This window comes from Alexandromys fortis, unplaced genomic scaffold, assembly GCF_014885135.2.
Source record: "Alexandromys fortis isolate MF-2015 unplaced genomic scaffold, M_Fortis_MF-2015_v1.1 scaffold_50, whole genome shotgun sequence".
Classification (NCBI taxonomy): Eukaryota; Metazoa; Chordata; class Mammalia; order Rodentia; family Cricetidae; genus Alexandromys; species Alexandromys fortis.
In genome coordinates this window covers 6,639,108-6,655,342 of record NW_026067932.1, presented here as the reverse complement: position 1 = coordinate 6,655,342, position 16,235 = coordinate 6,639,108, and the positions used below count along the sequence as shown (strand labels likewise).

The 16,235-nt window shown below is 40.0% G+C and overlaps 1 protein-coding gene across 4 annotated transcripts in view; it reads left to right on the top strand.

The window, feature by feature from the left end:
• The window catches only part of Bltp3b (bridge-like lipid transfer protein family member 3B), a 68,875-nt gene that overhangs the window by 31,914 nt on the left and 20,726 nt on the right, over positions 1-16,235 (top strand). For 3 of the 4 annotated variants that reach the window (XM_050145587.1, XM_050145584.1, XM_050145585.1), the window contains 8 exons: positions 669-760; positions 2,367-2,556; positions 3,661-3,801; positions 5,393-5,563; positions 9,531-9,711; positions 12,103-12,186; positions 13,495-13,677; positions 14,611-14,729. In XM_050145587.1, coding sequence (XP_050001544.1) covers positions 669-760; positions 2,367-2,556; positions 3,661-3,801; positions 5,393-5,563; positions 9,531-9,711; positions 12,103-12,186; positions 13,495-13,677; positions 14,611-14,729 — 1,161 coding nt within the window. The remainder of the gene's footprint in view (positions 1-668; positions 761-2,366; positions 2,557-3,660; positions 3,802-5,392; positions 5,564-9,530; positions 9,712-12,102; positions 12,187-13,494; positions 13,678-14,610; positions 14,730-16,235) is intronic. The other variant, XM_050145586.1, reaches the window with a different exon arrangement.

The window sequence follows — 16,235 nt, the reverse complement described above, 5'->3', positions numbered from 1 at the left end:
TCTGTAGACCAGGCTGGCCTCGAACTCACGGAGATTTGCCTGCCTTTGCCTCCTGAGTGCTGGGATAAAAGGTGTGTGCTACTACCACCTGACTGAAATCACTTTTTCCTCGATCTGAAGAATTTATATTTTAACAGAGGCTGTTTGAACAAATATACAATAAAATAAGAAGATTTTAGATAGTGATAAATGCTATATTTAAAATGGAGAATGAAGAAGTTATGGATTTGTAGATAGATATACTCACTGTTAAAGGCATTACATTATCTTCAAGAAAAAAATTATTTGGGAAATATAATTTTTCTCTTATGGGAGTGTTTTCTCCTGCTCATTTCATAATTTTCTTAGTTCATCTCTTATATCTCTGGTCTCAAGATAAGACTTTTAGATGTAGTTCAGTCCCATTCATTAATATATGATTTTTCAGTTATACGATGCTACAAGTAGGATTGGAGATTATGCTTCCATTAAATCTAGTGACCTCATCAGTTAATGGCTGCTTCTGTATTTTCTTCCCCAAACGCATAGAATGTGCATCTAACCTTTTCTACCAGGAGACCAGTGCCTCAGCAAAGGACCATTTGCTGTGGTCCTAAATGAACAAAAGAGAAAATATACTTCATACTTTCACAGTGCATTTAATGTCTAATTATTTAACTTTTTGTTAGACTCTAGATAAAGTCATAATGGAAATGAGTGCGTGTGAAGAGCCACGAGCCCCTAACGGTCCATCACCGATCGCAACTGCTTCAGGACAGAGGTAAACCATGTCCTCCTCTCTGTGTGGTTCTCTCAGGGTGTTCTTTCCTGTGGCTGTGGCTCTCCTATCTGCAGCAGCAGGCCAGCAGGGATATAAAACCCTTTCACCTCAGATGCACTGTGCCCCAATCACCTCTTTCTTACAGTCCCCACATTTAGCTAGTGCGGATTATTTTAGACTCGTCACCTCTCTGGACTATCATATTGATGAATAGTGCTGAGTAGCCAAGGGCAGTGCAGAGCTTAGGTGTTCTGTACATCAGATGCTCTTAATTCTTTATTATTGGAGTTCACTGTGGTTTCACTTGCCACCTATTCAGCTGACTGACTAGTGACAGTCTAAAAATACTAGATGGAAAATTCTGGAAATAAACAATTCATAAGCTTGAAAATCTATGCCATCATGAGTGTCATGAAAAATTGAAATTTAGCTGGGATGTTAATCATTTTGTCCAGTGTGTTCATGCTGTATAGGCAGTTAGCCTTCAGCCCTGCCTGGGTCCTCTCATCATCTGCTGGGTGTCAGGGCTTGTTTTCAAGTAACCTTTATGTCATGATGCTCACAAAAATCACAGTGGGTAAGCTGTTTGCTTTATTTTATCTCATCACACAGGCCTCTTGCTTTTAAATTATTACAAGAAGGGTGTATTGAGCTGGAGATGTAGCTCAGTAGATGGAGTATTTCCTTAGTGTGTTCAAAGCCCTGGATTTATGCAGCATTACATACAACAAATGTGGTGTGTATGACTGGAATCCCGGCCCTCAGGAAGCAGAGGCAGGAGTTCAAGGTCATCCTTGGCTACCTATTTGAGATCCTGTTTCAAAAACAAAACTATCTTAAGAACGTCCTTACTCTCATAACTTTTATTACCGTGTATTGTTATACTTACTCTTTTATTATTAGTTACTGTTAACCTCTTGTGTCTAACTTATAAATTAAATGTTATTATAGGTATGTGTGTCTAGGAAGAATAGTATATACAGTTGGGTACTGTCTGTGATTTCAGGCAACCATTAGGGGTCTTGGAATATTACTATTTTTCTGCGTGTCATTTTCTATGCATCAGTGAACTTTTGTCGTTCCTGTAAGTTAAATGATGTGGGAGGCAGAAGCAGGTCGATCTCTATGAGTTTGAGGCCAGACTGTTTTCCAGAGCCAATTCCAGGACATCCAGGACTACACAGAGAAATCCTGTGTCTAAAAACTAAAACAAAAAGTTAAATGATGTCTTTGTAAATTATATCCATTTGGATATACTATAAAGTTTATACCTGGATATGGTGGTCTACCCTTTAATACCAGCACTTGGGAGGCAGAGGCAGGCGGATCTCTGTGCATTTGAGGTTAGCCTGGTCTACAAAGTGAATACCAGGGCAGCCAGGGCTACACAGAAACCCTGTCTTGAAAAACTAAAAAAGTAGGAAGGAAGGAAGGAAGGAAGGAAGGAAGGAAGGAAGGAAGGAAGGAAGGAAGGAAGAAGCATTTTTTGCTTTGGAAACATATGAGTTAGATATTAGCGTATTGTATATGTGGAGTTGTGTGAAACTACCTGCAATCGTTTTTGGTGTTTTATTTTTTTTTATTTTGTTTTTGCTTTGTTTTCCAGTGAATATGGCTTTGCCGAAAAAGTTGTTGAGGGAATTACTGTTTCTGTCAATTCTATTGTCATCAAGATTGGAGCGAAAGCCTTCAACGCCTCCTTTGAACTTTCTCAGCTCCGAATCTACAGTGTCAATGCACACTGGGAACGTTCAGACTTGAGGGCCACTCGTGTTCAAGATCCACAGAGGGGAGAGGTAGAAGGCTTTTTTCGTAATGAATAAATAATCAGAGACATTTAAAAGAATTATATCAGTGGCCAGCAAGATGGCTCAGTGGGTACAGGTATTTGCTGCCAAGCTTGATAACATAAATTACATCCTTGGAACCCACAGGGTGGATGGAGAGAGCTGTTTCCTGCTGAGGCTCATGGGTGACCATACACATGTACATGTAAAGACACACACACAAAATCCATTGAAAAAAATAACTGTAGGGATGGCTCAGCAGCTAATACTTGGTGCTGTTGCAGTGGACCCGAGCTTGGTTCCCAGAACCTGCACTGGGAGACTCACAGCCCTGTGACTCCAGTTCCAGGGCATCTGACTCCCTTTTCTGACTTCTGTAGACACATGCACATATGGTACACATGCATACATGCATACACTTAGATGTGCATGCAAACACACATACACACACACAGACACACTAAAATAAAATAATTGCATTTATGGTTGCCCAGAACTGCATTCTAGTGGATTTTCTCTTCCAGACTTAAAAGTATGCTTTTCTATTAACCTAAGGAATTTAATTATAAAATGTTGGTATTTTAATGTGTTACTATATACATCTTTCACCTTATGGAAGTAATGAGTCCTACTTTTTAATTAAATTTTGTGTTGGCGTGTGCATGTGTGTCTGCATGGGTGTATATCTATGCCTGTGCATCTTTGTCTTTCTGTGTTTGCGTGAATACCCCGTGGCATGCATGCGGAGGTCAGAGAACAACTTTGTGGAGTCACGTCTCTCCTGTATTTATGTGGGTTTCAGGGTTCAAACTCAGGTCAGCATTTCACAGTAAGCGCCTTTCCCTCCCTTTAATTTTATTCAGCCACTGCTTTAGTCATGATTCTAATGTTCCTTGTTTATGTTGTTTCCCAAATGAGAGTACCAAGAGTCTTAACAGATGAGTATAATTCTGAATGTATGTTATTGAATTTGATGAAGTGTAAAAGCAGTGTTAAGTATTTTTCAAATGTCACAAAAATTAATTGAGAAGGTACCTTTTTTATTTGCTTTCATAAATGTTTACTTTCTCATTTTGCACAAGTGCACACTCCTAATCTCTGTTTTCTCCTTAGGTGCTGACATTTAAAGAAATAAATTGGCAGATGATTCGAATTGAAGCAGATGCCACCCAAAGTTCACATCTGGAAATTATGTGTGCTCCTGTCCGGTTAATAACTAACCAGTCGAAAATCAGAGTCACGCTTAAAAGAAGAGTAAGTGCAGTTGTCATCTCGGTCCCTGTGGTAGTGTTAGAACAGGCAGGGGTGTCAGGGGCCCTGACACCGTGAGCGGTGTTGGCAGGTGGAGGGGGAAGCTCATGTAGTTACAGCACCCTTATCCCATAGATGAGTATTTAAGTGCTCCAAGGTTTGTATTCTTAGCAGATTGAATAGATTTTTTATTAATTTTTAAAAATCATTTGTTTATTTTTATTTTATGTGCATTGTGTTTGCTTGCATGTAAATCTGTGTGAGGGTGTCAGATTTTGTGAGCTGCAATGTGGGTGCTGGGGATTGAACCTGGGTCCTCTGGAAGAGCAGCCAGTGCTCTTAACCACTTAACAATCTCTCCAGCATGATTTCTTCCCTCCTTCCCTCCTTCCCTCTTTCTCTCTCTCCTTCCCTCTTTCTTCCCTCCCTCCCTTCCTCCCTCCCTCTCTCCCTCCTTCCCTCCCTTTCTTTCTTCTATTCAGATATTTGTTGAATGTTTACTGTCTTATAGTTCCATTGCACAGCCTGGAGTGTAACTTGTGGTAGAATGCCTACTTAGCATGAATAATGCCCTGAGTTTAGTCCTCAAATGCCATCAGGAAAAAAAAAAAAAAAAAGAAGTTGAGGAGGAAGAAGAAGAAATTTCTCTTACTGAGTTTTGTTCAACAATGTTTTTTTTTTTTTAAATTATTGATAGCCAACACTTAACTGTTAGTAAGTTTTTAAGATTTTGCTTAAAATCTTAAAATCATGGGGCAAATGTGGCAGCACACACCTTTAGACCAACACTTGGAAGGCAGAGTTCCAGTTCCAGTCACGTTGAGACCCTGTCTCAAACAGACAACAAAAGATGTTGCCGGTAATGTACATAAATGAAGAAACTAGCATTAAGAGTATTGGAGCTTGAGAGTTCACTGGGATTGGTGATGAAATTTAATGAGGAGGTTGACAGTTTGAACAAGAGGCCTGGTGAGAGACCCGCAGCCTTCTGTGTGCTTTGTGTCACTGGTGTATTGGCAAAATAATTGTGGGAATCTGGAAGGGAATCTTCTCTGAGCTTAACAGATTCCCTGAAATGCCAAGTGTGGGGGAAATGACTTTTGGTAGTTGATGAATTGTAATTCCACTTCCCGAGGTAGGACGAGTTCAGTTAATGGAAGTGATGAGGATCTGTCACCTGCACATAGAAATTGCATACATGTTATATAATTTGTCCTTCAGGGACTTGACGGTCTTTTAGCACTATCATCCGAGCTTAGGGAAATAGTCCTTCTCTCTTACAGGAACTCCATAAATATTCGTTACATTTTCATTATTCCTTATCTCGTTGGAAGGACGTATGGCATGCTATGTATGGAGGTTAGAGGGTGTTTTAGGAATCTCTTCTCACTATGTAGGTTCTGAGGTTTGAACTCAGGTCTTTAGGCTTTGCAAGTGATTGCCTGCTGAGCTATCTTGAAGGCTTAAGAACTTAATTAAATTAAGACAGTATCCATATCCACATTAATACCATTAAAAAGCTTTATGCTTTTAATAAATAAGTGTGTTGTAAGTTTTATTCTTGGATTAATTTTTGCAATAATTTTTATTACAGTTAAAGGACTGCAATGTCATTGCAACAAAGTTAGTTCTAATACTGGATGATTTGTTATGGGTTTTAACGGATTCCCAGTTGAAGGCTATGGTGCAGTATGCAAAGTCTCTTAGTGAAGCAATAGAAAAGTCAACAGAACAAAGGAAGAGTATGGCTCCTGAACCTGCACAGGTATGCTACAAATTCACAGAAAAAAGACAATATGTAACTTAGTTTAAACAGATTGGTGAATTGGTATTTCCTTTATATGATATTGTATCACCCAAACCAAGTTTCTTCTTTATCTAAACCGTTACAGTGTAATGTTATACATGATATTACTGTGTGTCTAGTGCTTGTTTTGTTTGGTGCTCTTTGTGCAGGGTATAGAATGATTGGCAGTATAGAAGCATTTGATGGCATAATGCTTGTCTGTGCATGCTCATGCAAGCATGGAGGACTCAGGAGTATATTGAGTCTTGACAATGTAGAAGTATTTGATGGCAAATGATTGTGCGTGCATGCCCATGTGAGCATGAAGGACACAGGAGTTTATTGAGACCTGCTTCATCTCCCTGCACCTTATTTCCTTGCAATTCTGTCACTCACTGAACTTGCTGCTGGAATTGCATCCAGCCCCAGTAATCCTCTCTCCTCTTCTCCCAGTGCTGGGGTTGTGGTTGGCAGTGTTCCACTTTTTCCGTGAGTACTGTGTTTTAGGAAGCTGCTTGTTCATTTCCTGGCTGCCCAGACTCTTGAAATAACCACACAGAAATTGTATTAAATCACTGCTTGGCCTGCTAGTTCTAACTTCTTATTGGCTAGTTTTTACATCTTAATTTAACCCATTTCCTGTATTTTATATTTTATTTATGAGGCTCGTGGTTTACCAGCAAGTTTCCAGTGTGTCTGTCTCTGGTGGCTGCTCTCTGGCTTCTCCCTGACTCCGCCTCTTTTCTCCCAGCATTCAGTTTAGTTTTCCCTGCCTACCTCTCTTCTGCTTTATTAACCAATGATATTCACGGAGGGGAATCCCACATTAGCACTGGAGACTTGAACTCAAGTCTTCGTGCTCGTACAGTGAGTGCCCTGGTGCACCAGTCATCTCCTAGCCCAATGATCCTTTTCAGGAAAAAGTTTGAATTTTTTGAGGTAGAGGGAAATAGAAATAAATCCTGGATATTATAAGAGAAGGCATTAAAGGATGACTGCATTGATAGCTAGAAGTGTTTGGAGACACTAAAGTTGAAAACAGAACTCCTTTTAGAATTCTCTGATGGCTGGTGGTGGATTGAGGATAGGAAATCAGAAGCATTAATTTATCTGAATGGTAAAAGCATTTTTTCAGTCTTTCCCAATATTAAATTCTAATTGCTAATACATAAACATCTTTGTAGAAGGGACATGTAAAATTTTTGATTATTTTGATTGTTTGATTGTATATTTGATTATTTTATTAAAAGTAGAAATAAGTTTCACAACTTCCTTTGTAAAATTTCATGAGATGTTTTAAAGTCATGTTTCCATAAAGCTTTTCAATGCATTAATATCTGTCAGCAGTCTTAGCTTATTGATGGTGGAGCTTGGTATGTGGAAGTGACTGCATTGTAGGCTTCCAGTGCTGTTGACAGTGGCATTGTTCACTGCCTACCTGCTTACAAGACTACATAGGTTCCTGCGTTAGTGGGAAAACAAATGTTTGACCCTGCCTTCAAGAAGCTCAGTGTTAGGAGTCAAATGTAAACAGCTTGAGGTGTTCATATGTGCTAAAGGGAAGAACACAAGAGAAGGGTGTGGAGGAGGGAAAGGAGCACAGATGTTTCAAACTGACCCCTGCTAGGGTTTGTAGAGGTTTAATAAGGAATATAGTGGGATTATGTCTGAAAATGAAGCTAGGGAGATGGCTCAGTGGGGAAAGTGCTTACTGAATCATCATTAGGGTCCAAGTTTGTGTCCCTAGGACCAACAGCGGCCATGTAATGTAACCATCTCTTGAGCACTGCAGTGCTCCTGGGACAAGAGTATGCCTATGGCAAGATGGAAGTGGAGACAGGAAGCTTGTGAGTCAGCTTGCTTAGTTATGGAGAGATCTTTTCTTAAATTAGGTGGAAGGTGAGGTCGTCCTCTGACCTCCACGAACACGGACACGCAGAGAGCTGTATTCACACAGGACACATACCCTGCACTCTGGCTCCGAGATTTTTATTGTAAGGAAATTGAGTTCCACCCCTTCTACCTTCATGTGTTCTTTATTTCTTCTGACTGCCTGAGAATACGCTTGTTTTGGATGTTTAACACGTGTTCACCCATGCCAGAATTCCATTTACCCTCCTTAAGAAGTGGAAGGCGCCCTCTTAGAAATCTCCAGTCTGATGGATTTGTCCAGGAAGAACAAATACTTCTGGGAACATGACAGGAAATTTGAAGTACTTGCTACCAGAAATGAATGATTCTCATGACTAAGTTGACAAGTGACTTCCACTATTTTGTTTTGAATACATTTGAAGGCGGAGCTAATATACCTTAGGATAAACTGTAATAGGATTGGGTTATTGGAAGTAATTTCATATGGTAAAGCACATTGGAATCCTAGCTTGTAACTTGGAGTGGAAAGTACTAAATTCCATTTAAAAAACAAATTCCCCTCATCCACTCTGCCTGTTGGTGTGAACAAAGTTTTATAGAACGTACAGCCAGGAAAACCAATAGGTGCCTACCACGTTGGCGATGAGGCTTCCCGCATTCTGCTGGCTTTGTAGTGATTAAACAAGTGGCGCTTTCTCAGTTCCCTGGCGGAGCTCAATTTATTTATTTTTACTTTTTATTGTTTTGCTTTGTTTTGTTTTGAGATAGGATCTTAATATGTAACCTTGGCTGGCTTGGAACATACTTTGTAGACTAGGCTGGCCTCAAACTTATATAGCCTGCCTCTGCCTTCTGAGTGCTAGGAGGTGGGTATCACCATGACTTGTCCTGGCAGCCTAATTTTAAGTTTAGGAGCAGCCTCCTGAGCTGCAGCAGAACTGCAGTTGGTAGACAAGAGGACCTTGGACTTGTTGGTATCTGGCACTAGTAGGGATATAGCAGATATATGCCAGCATCATGGAGGATGAGCTGAAGAGGAGGACACAGAATGGAGCAAGTCTGGAGGAAGTGTGTCCACGAGTTTTAAAAAATGGCTTGTATGGGGGCTGGAGAGATGGCTCAGTGGTTAAGAGCATTGCCTGCTCTTCCAAAGGTCCTGAGTTCAATTCCCAGCAACCACATGGTGGCTCACAACCATCTGTAATGAGGTCTGGTGCCCTCTTCTGGCCTGTAGACATACACATAGACAGACTATTGTATACATAATAAATAAATATTTTTTAAAAAGGAAAAATGGCTTGTGTAAACAGAGAATATACTTTCATTTCCTGACTGCCCAGACCCGAATAATCACACAGAAACGATATTAAATAACAACACTGGCTGTTGGTGTTTCTAGCTAGCTCTTTCATCTTAAATTAACTCATTTCTAGTAATCTGTGTATTGCCATGAGACTGTGGTTTACTGGTAAGGTTCTGACATCTTTCTCCTTCAGCAGCTACATGGTTTCTCTCTGACTCCACCTTCTTTTCTCCTTTATCTCTGTTTGGAATTCCCTCCTTGCTATATTCTGCCCTGCCATAGGCCAATGCAACTTTTTTTTATTAACTAATAATAATAAAGCATATTCATAGCATACAGAGGGTATTCCCACATCAGACTTGAAAGTCATATCAAGCCAGCTTGGAAAGCAATACCTACATCTTCCAGAAGTTACGGATAAGGAAGCTAAGGACTTAAGAATGATAAGATGTAGTTTTGTTAGCAATGAAAAAAAATGTGGAGGAGGAAGCAGCTTTGGCGGAGGAGGTAAGGAAAGGAACACTAAGAATGTGTGTGCAGATATTTACTGAAATGTGTTGGGCTTCCGGTCAGATTGTGTCTAGTTCTCTGGTTGTTTAATCTAATTTTTATATAATTCAAAAGGTATTTTAAGGCAGCAGGGTTACTGATACAGAATCCACTGAATTATACTCATTTTTCATGAGTTTATTACTGGAAATACTCAGGTTTGCTTATGTGTGACATTCAAGGATGTGACCGGGCAGTGATAATGTGGTTTGGAATCTTTAGAGCTCTACTGTAGCCTCATCTACCCAGCACGTGAAGACCCCACAGGCTGCCAATGCTCCCGATCTAAACGATGCAATTGTAAAATTCTTCAATGACTTTGATGTTAAGGAAACATCCCATCATCTAGTGATTTCTCATCTAGATCTGCATATCTGTGATGATATTCACGCAAAAGAAAAAGGTAATCTTACGTTAAACTATTTGACTCTTCTACAAATTGACTACAAAACTATATTGTTTACTATATGTAGCATCTATTAAAATATCATCCTTCAGATTGCTATATAAATGAAACATTTGAAGCGTTTTTTTTTTTTTTTGGTCTGAAGTTTGATTTGGCTTTAGTACTTAATCCTTTTTAATTGATTGTTGGCTTTCAATGCTAGCAGTGAAATTTGGTTTGAAAATCTAAGAGTGGGCAACGTGGTGGTGCATACTTTTAATTCTCGTACTCAAGAGGCAGAGACAAGCAGATCTCTGTGAATTTGAGGCCAGCCTGTTAGGACTACATAATGAGACCCTGTCTGAAAACAGCAACCATAACGAAGACTGAATAAATGACATCCTTGAATAAAATAACTTAGAATTGTCTTTTGAGATTATGCATTTTGTCCTGTGGTCATTCATAAGTATGCACATGTGGTAAGCTTGGTAATGAATTCACCTATCTCTGAACCTGTGCTGTATTGGTATTTTGCTTGCAAGTGTGTCTGTGCACTGGTTTGTGCCCAGTCCTTCTGGAGGCCAGGAGAGGATATGGATCCTGTGGAACTAGAATTACAAATGGTTGTGAGCTGCTGTGTGGGTACTGGGAATTGAACTCAGGTCCTCTGTGAGAGCAGTGAGTGCTCTTAACCTCTGAGCCATCTCTCTGACCCCAAACCTGTGTTCGTTGTAGACATAAAGACAACTGGGTGGCTCCCTAACACTGTTTCCCCTGCCCTGTATCCCCAGCCTTCCATGAGGACCCTGATGCTTGTTTTAGTCTGTCCTATGTTTATTGAGTAGACTAGGGTGATAGGGCAGGCAGGGAGCTGCTCCTGCCATTTTGAAAATCCAGGTTCCTGGCTTTGAGTGCTCAGTGTTTCTGCTTCTCTGTCACAGTGTCAGTGGCCCATTAGTGATGGGATTGTTCAGCAGGCCGGCTTACCTCAGGGACAGTGTTTGTATCATTTTGGTGAGTGTTAGAACAAAGTGAAGATCCCTTAAAAGTCGAGATATTTGACCTGAGTTCTTCAGGCCTGAATCAGAATATCCTTTGGATTTTATTGTTTTTAAAGCTGAGAGAGTATTCTAGGTACTTAGGAGAAGAAATTATTGTACAGTCATCAGAGAAATTGGGAAGAATTGGCTAACAAGTAGAAGGGTAGAGGAAGCTGACTTAGTGTACAGGCTTATAATCCCAGCCACTGGACCCTTAAGGCAGGAGGATCACAAAGTCAAGGCGAATTGTGGGCAAATTCAAAGCCAGTGTAGGTCAACTTAATTAGACCTTCTCTCAACGTTCTTTAAGACTGGAGGAATTTCTCTGTGATAGCGCACTTGTATGTCATGTGAGAGGCCCTTAGGTTCAGTCAGTCCCCAGGGCTGCCAAAAAGTGGGGGCGGGGGGTGGGAATGGAGAGCAGAGCAGATTTGGGCGAGTAAAGGAATTTGCTGTTGTTTCTTTGGCCACTTTGTGTCTTTTGGTTTATAGTTGTCATTTTCTGCTTCAGTGACTGAAAAGAAAAAAAAAACTTTAAAGCATAGTGACTAAATGAGATGGGAAAACTGAGCATTTTCTTAGTGTTTTCTAAGCTTGCATTCTGCATAAAACATACTATTCCCTCATAAGTACGCTGGGTGATGTCTCCCACACTGTGGAGTTCTGCAGTGACTTCTCTGTTGTGAAATCCTAAAGACTCCGAAATACTCATCAGTTTGCAGAAATCTCATCTGCTGCTGAAACTAACCAAGATGCCTTTCTCATCATGTTTATTGCACCCATTTGGCACATTTTCTGCAGCATGCTATTTACTACTGAGAGCTACCTCAGGAAGTATCCAGATGTGCTTTCTGCATACCATATCTCTACCTCAGGGAGTATCCAGATGTGCTTTCTACATACCATATCTCTACCTCAGGGAGTATCCAGATGTGCTTTCTACATACCATATCTCTACCTCAGGGAGTATCCAGATGTGCTTTCAAATGACCAAAGCCAGCAAAAGTTCTGAGTACCGAAACAGCTAGCTCCAAACACATGGAGGTCAGAGGGCAGCGTTTGGGAATCTGTCCACTGTGAGAGCTGGGAGCTGAACTCGGGTCGTCCAGCTTGCTGACAAGTGTTTTAGCCTGCTTAGCCATCCCATGGGCTGGCTTCAAGGGCTTCAGATGAGGACTGTGTTGCTATGCTACAAGTTGCACTAGTTGATGTAAACCAGAGTTAATCAATTAGATTGGGTGGGTGTACTTGCTATTGCTACTCACAATTTGAGTTTTGTAATGCTTTTTAATGGTAAATTCAGTGTTTCAAATATTTGCTTAGTGTTTCTCTCCCTCTCTTCCTTCCTCAATTCTCCTTCTCTTCCCAGAGTCTAACAGACGCATCAGTGGAGGCGCTATGCAGCTCTCTTTCACACAGCTGACCATAGACTATTATCCATATCATAAAGCAGGTGTGTATAATAATTATTCCAAAGATGCAAATCATGCTTTTAAAACGACGAAGCCATTTTTCTAAAAAAAAAATGTTTATTTAACTTATTAAGAATAAAAGAGATCAAGATATTGCTACTATTTTTCCTATGACAGCATTTTATCAAGAATATAGAATTGTCTCCAAAATATATTGAGGTTCATGTAGATTATTAGAAACTGAAATTTTTAGAGATTGAACCAGTTTGGGCTCAGGCAGCACTAGTTGGCTGAGAACTTGGATAGCATGTTTGAGGCTGTAGGTTTGAGCCACAGCATCGCAGAGAAGGGGTGGGGAGGAAGAGGGAGGGAGAAGAGAGAATTAAAATTATCTAAAAAAAAATACTAAATTCATGTTTTAAAACATAAAAATTTTGACTGTAGCAACATGTATTTGTATTATTTTGTTATTTGTGGCAAATCATTAGTCACCAGTTTAAATTTTTAAATGATATTGGAACTTTTTTACTTTTATATATATATTAAATTTATCAGAAAATAAGATTTATGAGGCTCTTTAATCACCAAGCATTGATATGTTCATTTCTTTCAAATAACAAAAGCAAAATAGGATATTTTATTTTATTGCCAAATTCAATAATTTGACCGTCACACCAATCTCTGAATTTTGGTAGTATATGACTTTTTGTTTTGTAATTTACGCTTATAAGAAAAAACCAAAAACAAAATAAAATAAAATTTCCAGGACTTTTAAAAAGTCATAAGACTGTTATGTTCAGGTTCCCCCATTCAGTGCCTGTCTCCTCTCTGTGGGCACAGACAGAGTTAGAAACTACTGTTTGTCCCGGGGTTTTGTGGGGCTGTGTCTCTGGGCCTGGCCCAGTTGGGAAGGGACAGAACCTTTCAGCTGCTCGCTGTGCCGTCACAGGCGTGCGAGTCCAGCACCAGGGGGTGCAGAGGGTGGAAGGTTTTCTCCTTGGTATTTTTCTGAGATTCTCTACATAGCTGTTTGCCAGGTAGTTGAGCATCTGTGAAAATTGCCCGCACCTGTAGCTTTGAATTGAGCATCGTTTCACCAGGTGTAGGTTCTAGATAGAAAGTCATCTAGATTATTTGCTTTTGATACTCTTTTCCTGTGCCTTGCTCTTGTTTTGTTAGAGAAGATTAAAGACCATAAATATATGGTTAGCTCTCCTGCAATCAAGACCCTCTCTCAAAATAGGACAAAACTGATTCTCTTGAGAGAATGATTAAGTTTTATAAAAAGCCTTTGTTGTAATGGAATGAAAAATCATGCATGCAATAAAGTTGTCTCATTTATTTTACAGGAGATAGTTGTAATCATTGGATGTATTTTAGTGATGCAACCAAAACAAAGAATGGATGGGCTAATGAGTTGTTGCATGAATTTGAGTGCAATGTTGAAATGCTTAAGCAGGCCATGAAGGATCATAATGTAGGTTCACCACCTAAGTCCCCAACACACGGCTCTCCCCAGAACACGCAAACAGGTATTTCTCCTACTGACACCCCTGATATTCAAACAAGGGGAAGGGATGAGGCGAGAGTGAGAAGATATTTTATAAATATTATTTCTAAGCATTATTTAAGTTCTAAAGATGTTGACTAATAGTTATATAGACTGACACACTTTTAAATGGTTTTATTCTTTTTTTAAATAGTAATTTTCATTTGTCACATTGCCTTTGGTTTATTTAATTTTTGTTTATTATTGTTGTTTGTTTGTGGTTTAAGGGGGTGTTGTTTGTTTAAATTTATTTAACTTTATTTCATATTGCATTGGTGTGAAGGCATCAGATCTCCTGAAACTGGATTTACAGGCAGCTGTGAGCTGCCATGTGGGTGCTGGGAATTGAACCCAGGTCCTCTGGAAGAGCAGCCCATGCTCTTAACCATTGAGCCATCTCTCCAGCTCCAATCGTTTTATTCTTAATAACGCATATGCATACATGTTTGCGTATGGGTTCATGCACATTAGTACAATGCCTGCGGAGACAGAAGAAGGCATGGGATCCCCTGGAGGTGAAGTTACAGGCAGTTGTGAGCTGCCTGCCATGGGTCCTGGGAAGCAAACTAGGTCCTTTGCAAGAACCATGAGGTCTTAGCTGCTGAGTCAGCTCCCTGGGCCTCAGCGCTTCTCAGATTAGCATAACCGATAATAGTAATATCTTCTTAGAATATTTAGATTCTTAAGTGGCTCATTAATTTTTCACTTTTAACCTTGTGAGAGAGTGACTTAAAATATAATTAAAAATGGTTCTTGTTTTGAAAAAATAGTCATTACAACAGCATACTTTTATCCTTAAGTATTACCTTGTTTGAGAAACTTAGCATCCATCTGTTGTAGTAGCTTTCTCTACAGCAGAAGAGTAGCCGGGAAAAGTGTTTTCACAGTGGGTTGAAAGGGCTTTTGTTTCTCACAGAGAAAGAGTCCACGCCGAAAGGAACTCCTAAAGCACCCTCAGTGTTACCGCAGCCATCCACAGCAAAGCTGATGTCTAGCTCCGTCGTGGTTAGACTTGCAGATTTCAATATATACCAGGTATGTGTTAGATCTCACCACAGGCAACCCAGCTAAGTAATCCCACCATTTATCTTTAAAGCTCTAGACTAATTTTATGAAATGTAAATTACATGGGGTAAAAAATATCAGTCTACTGATTTATATTTGCGTGATTGTCTTGAATTAGACAAGCTGTAAAGTCAGGGGAACAGTGGTGCAGGTTGTCACAGAGCTCGCTGGAGTACTCACTTCGAGTATGAGAAGAGAGGACACAGAGTAGAGCCTGCCATGGAAGTAGTGCACAGGGCGCAGTCTGGATGTAAAATTCAGGCTGTTGCTGTAGCTCCGTGGTAGAGAGCTTCCTTAGCTTTCAGAGGGCTCTAGGCCCCTCCCTTGCCCCATGGAGCAGGTGAACAGCAGACATCAAGTATTGCCTTTGTGGTTGAGCTCATTGGAGTAGACTGGTGGAGGTGACCCAGCACCTTCCTGACCTCTCACCACAAACAGGACCATCAAGTGTGACCAGCCCAACCTGCTGTCTCCTGGTTTGCGTACATCCATCAGTTGGCTTTGTGAGTAGGAAATTATAGTTTGTGGTTCTCTCTGCAAGCACTAGCGAAGCCCAGAGTTCTTCATGGAGACCAGTGCAGTTCTGTGTGGAAGAACCTGAAATGCCTTTTTGCTTTTAGAAGCGGTGCTGTGAATCGACCTTTATAGACTGTTTTACTCAAGGTGTAGCCGTGTACCATAGCCTAATAGCAGAATCTAAGGGCAACAAGGTTCTAAAACACTTAGGCTCTTAAAATTATTTATAAATTTCCTTCATTTATTGTGGTAAGTTCATTTCTTATCTGAAAAGTTTTCATTTAAGTGTTCTTAAGGCCCTGACTATTTTTTCATTGTGCAATAACTTTCTGTACAAACTATTTATAATGCAGCTTATTTGTTATTGTTTTATTTTTTTCCTTTGCAACAGGCTCTCATGTAGCATAGGCTGACTTTGAGTTCCCTATGTAGCTGAGGCTGACCTTGAGCTATTTCTACTCCTGCCTTTATATGCTGAGTGCTGGGGTTACACACCTAGCTTTAAAGTAAACTTTCAGTGCTAACATTTAAACAAAATCATAGAGAAAGGAGGGAGAGTGATCACTCATAATCTCAGATGGTTTGTAGTTAGTGTAGTGAAGAAACTCTGCAGCCAGAAACAGCATAAGAACCACAAATATAAAAAGTGGCAGAAAATAGTGATATTTCATCTTAACTTTAGTAATGTTTACAATTAAAAATATGCTTTTGTTTATTATGGTGACATAATAGAGAAGGGGTTGCTTCTGTATGTGCAGGAGAGCTTTTAAATTATATATATGTAAACTGTCTCATGTTTATGTTACGTGTAACCAGAAAGTTTGATTATTTTAAGAAGAAACATTGTCAAAAGAGTATACTCTCTTAATACTCCATACGGGCCATAGATACATGTGGAGCTGGCAAGATGGCTCAGCCATGGCGGGCGTTTGCCTGGGTTTTATCCCTGAGACCCACATG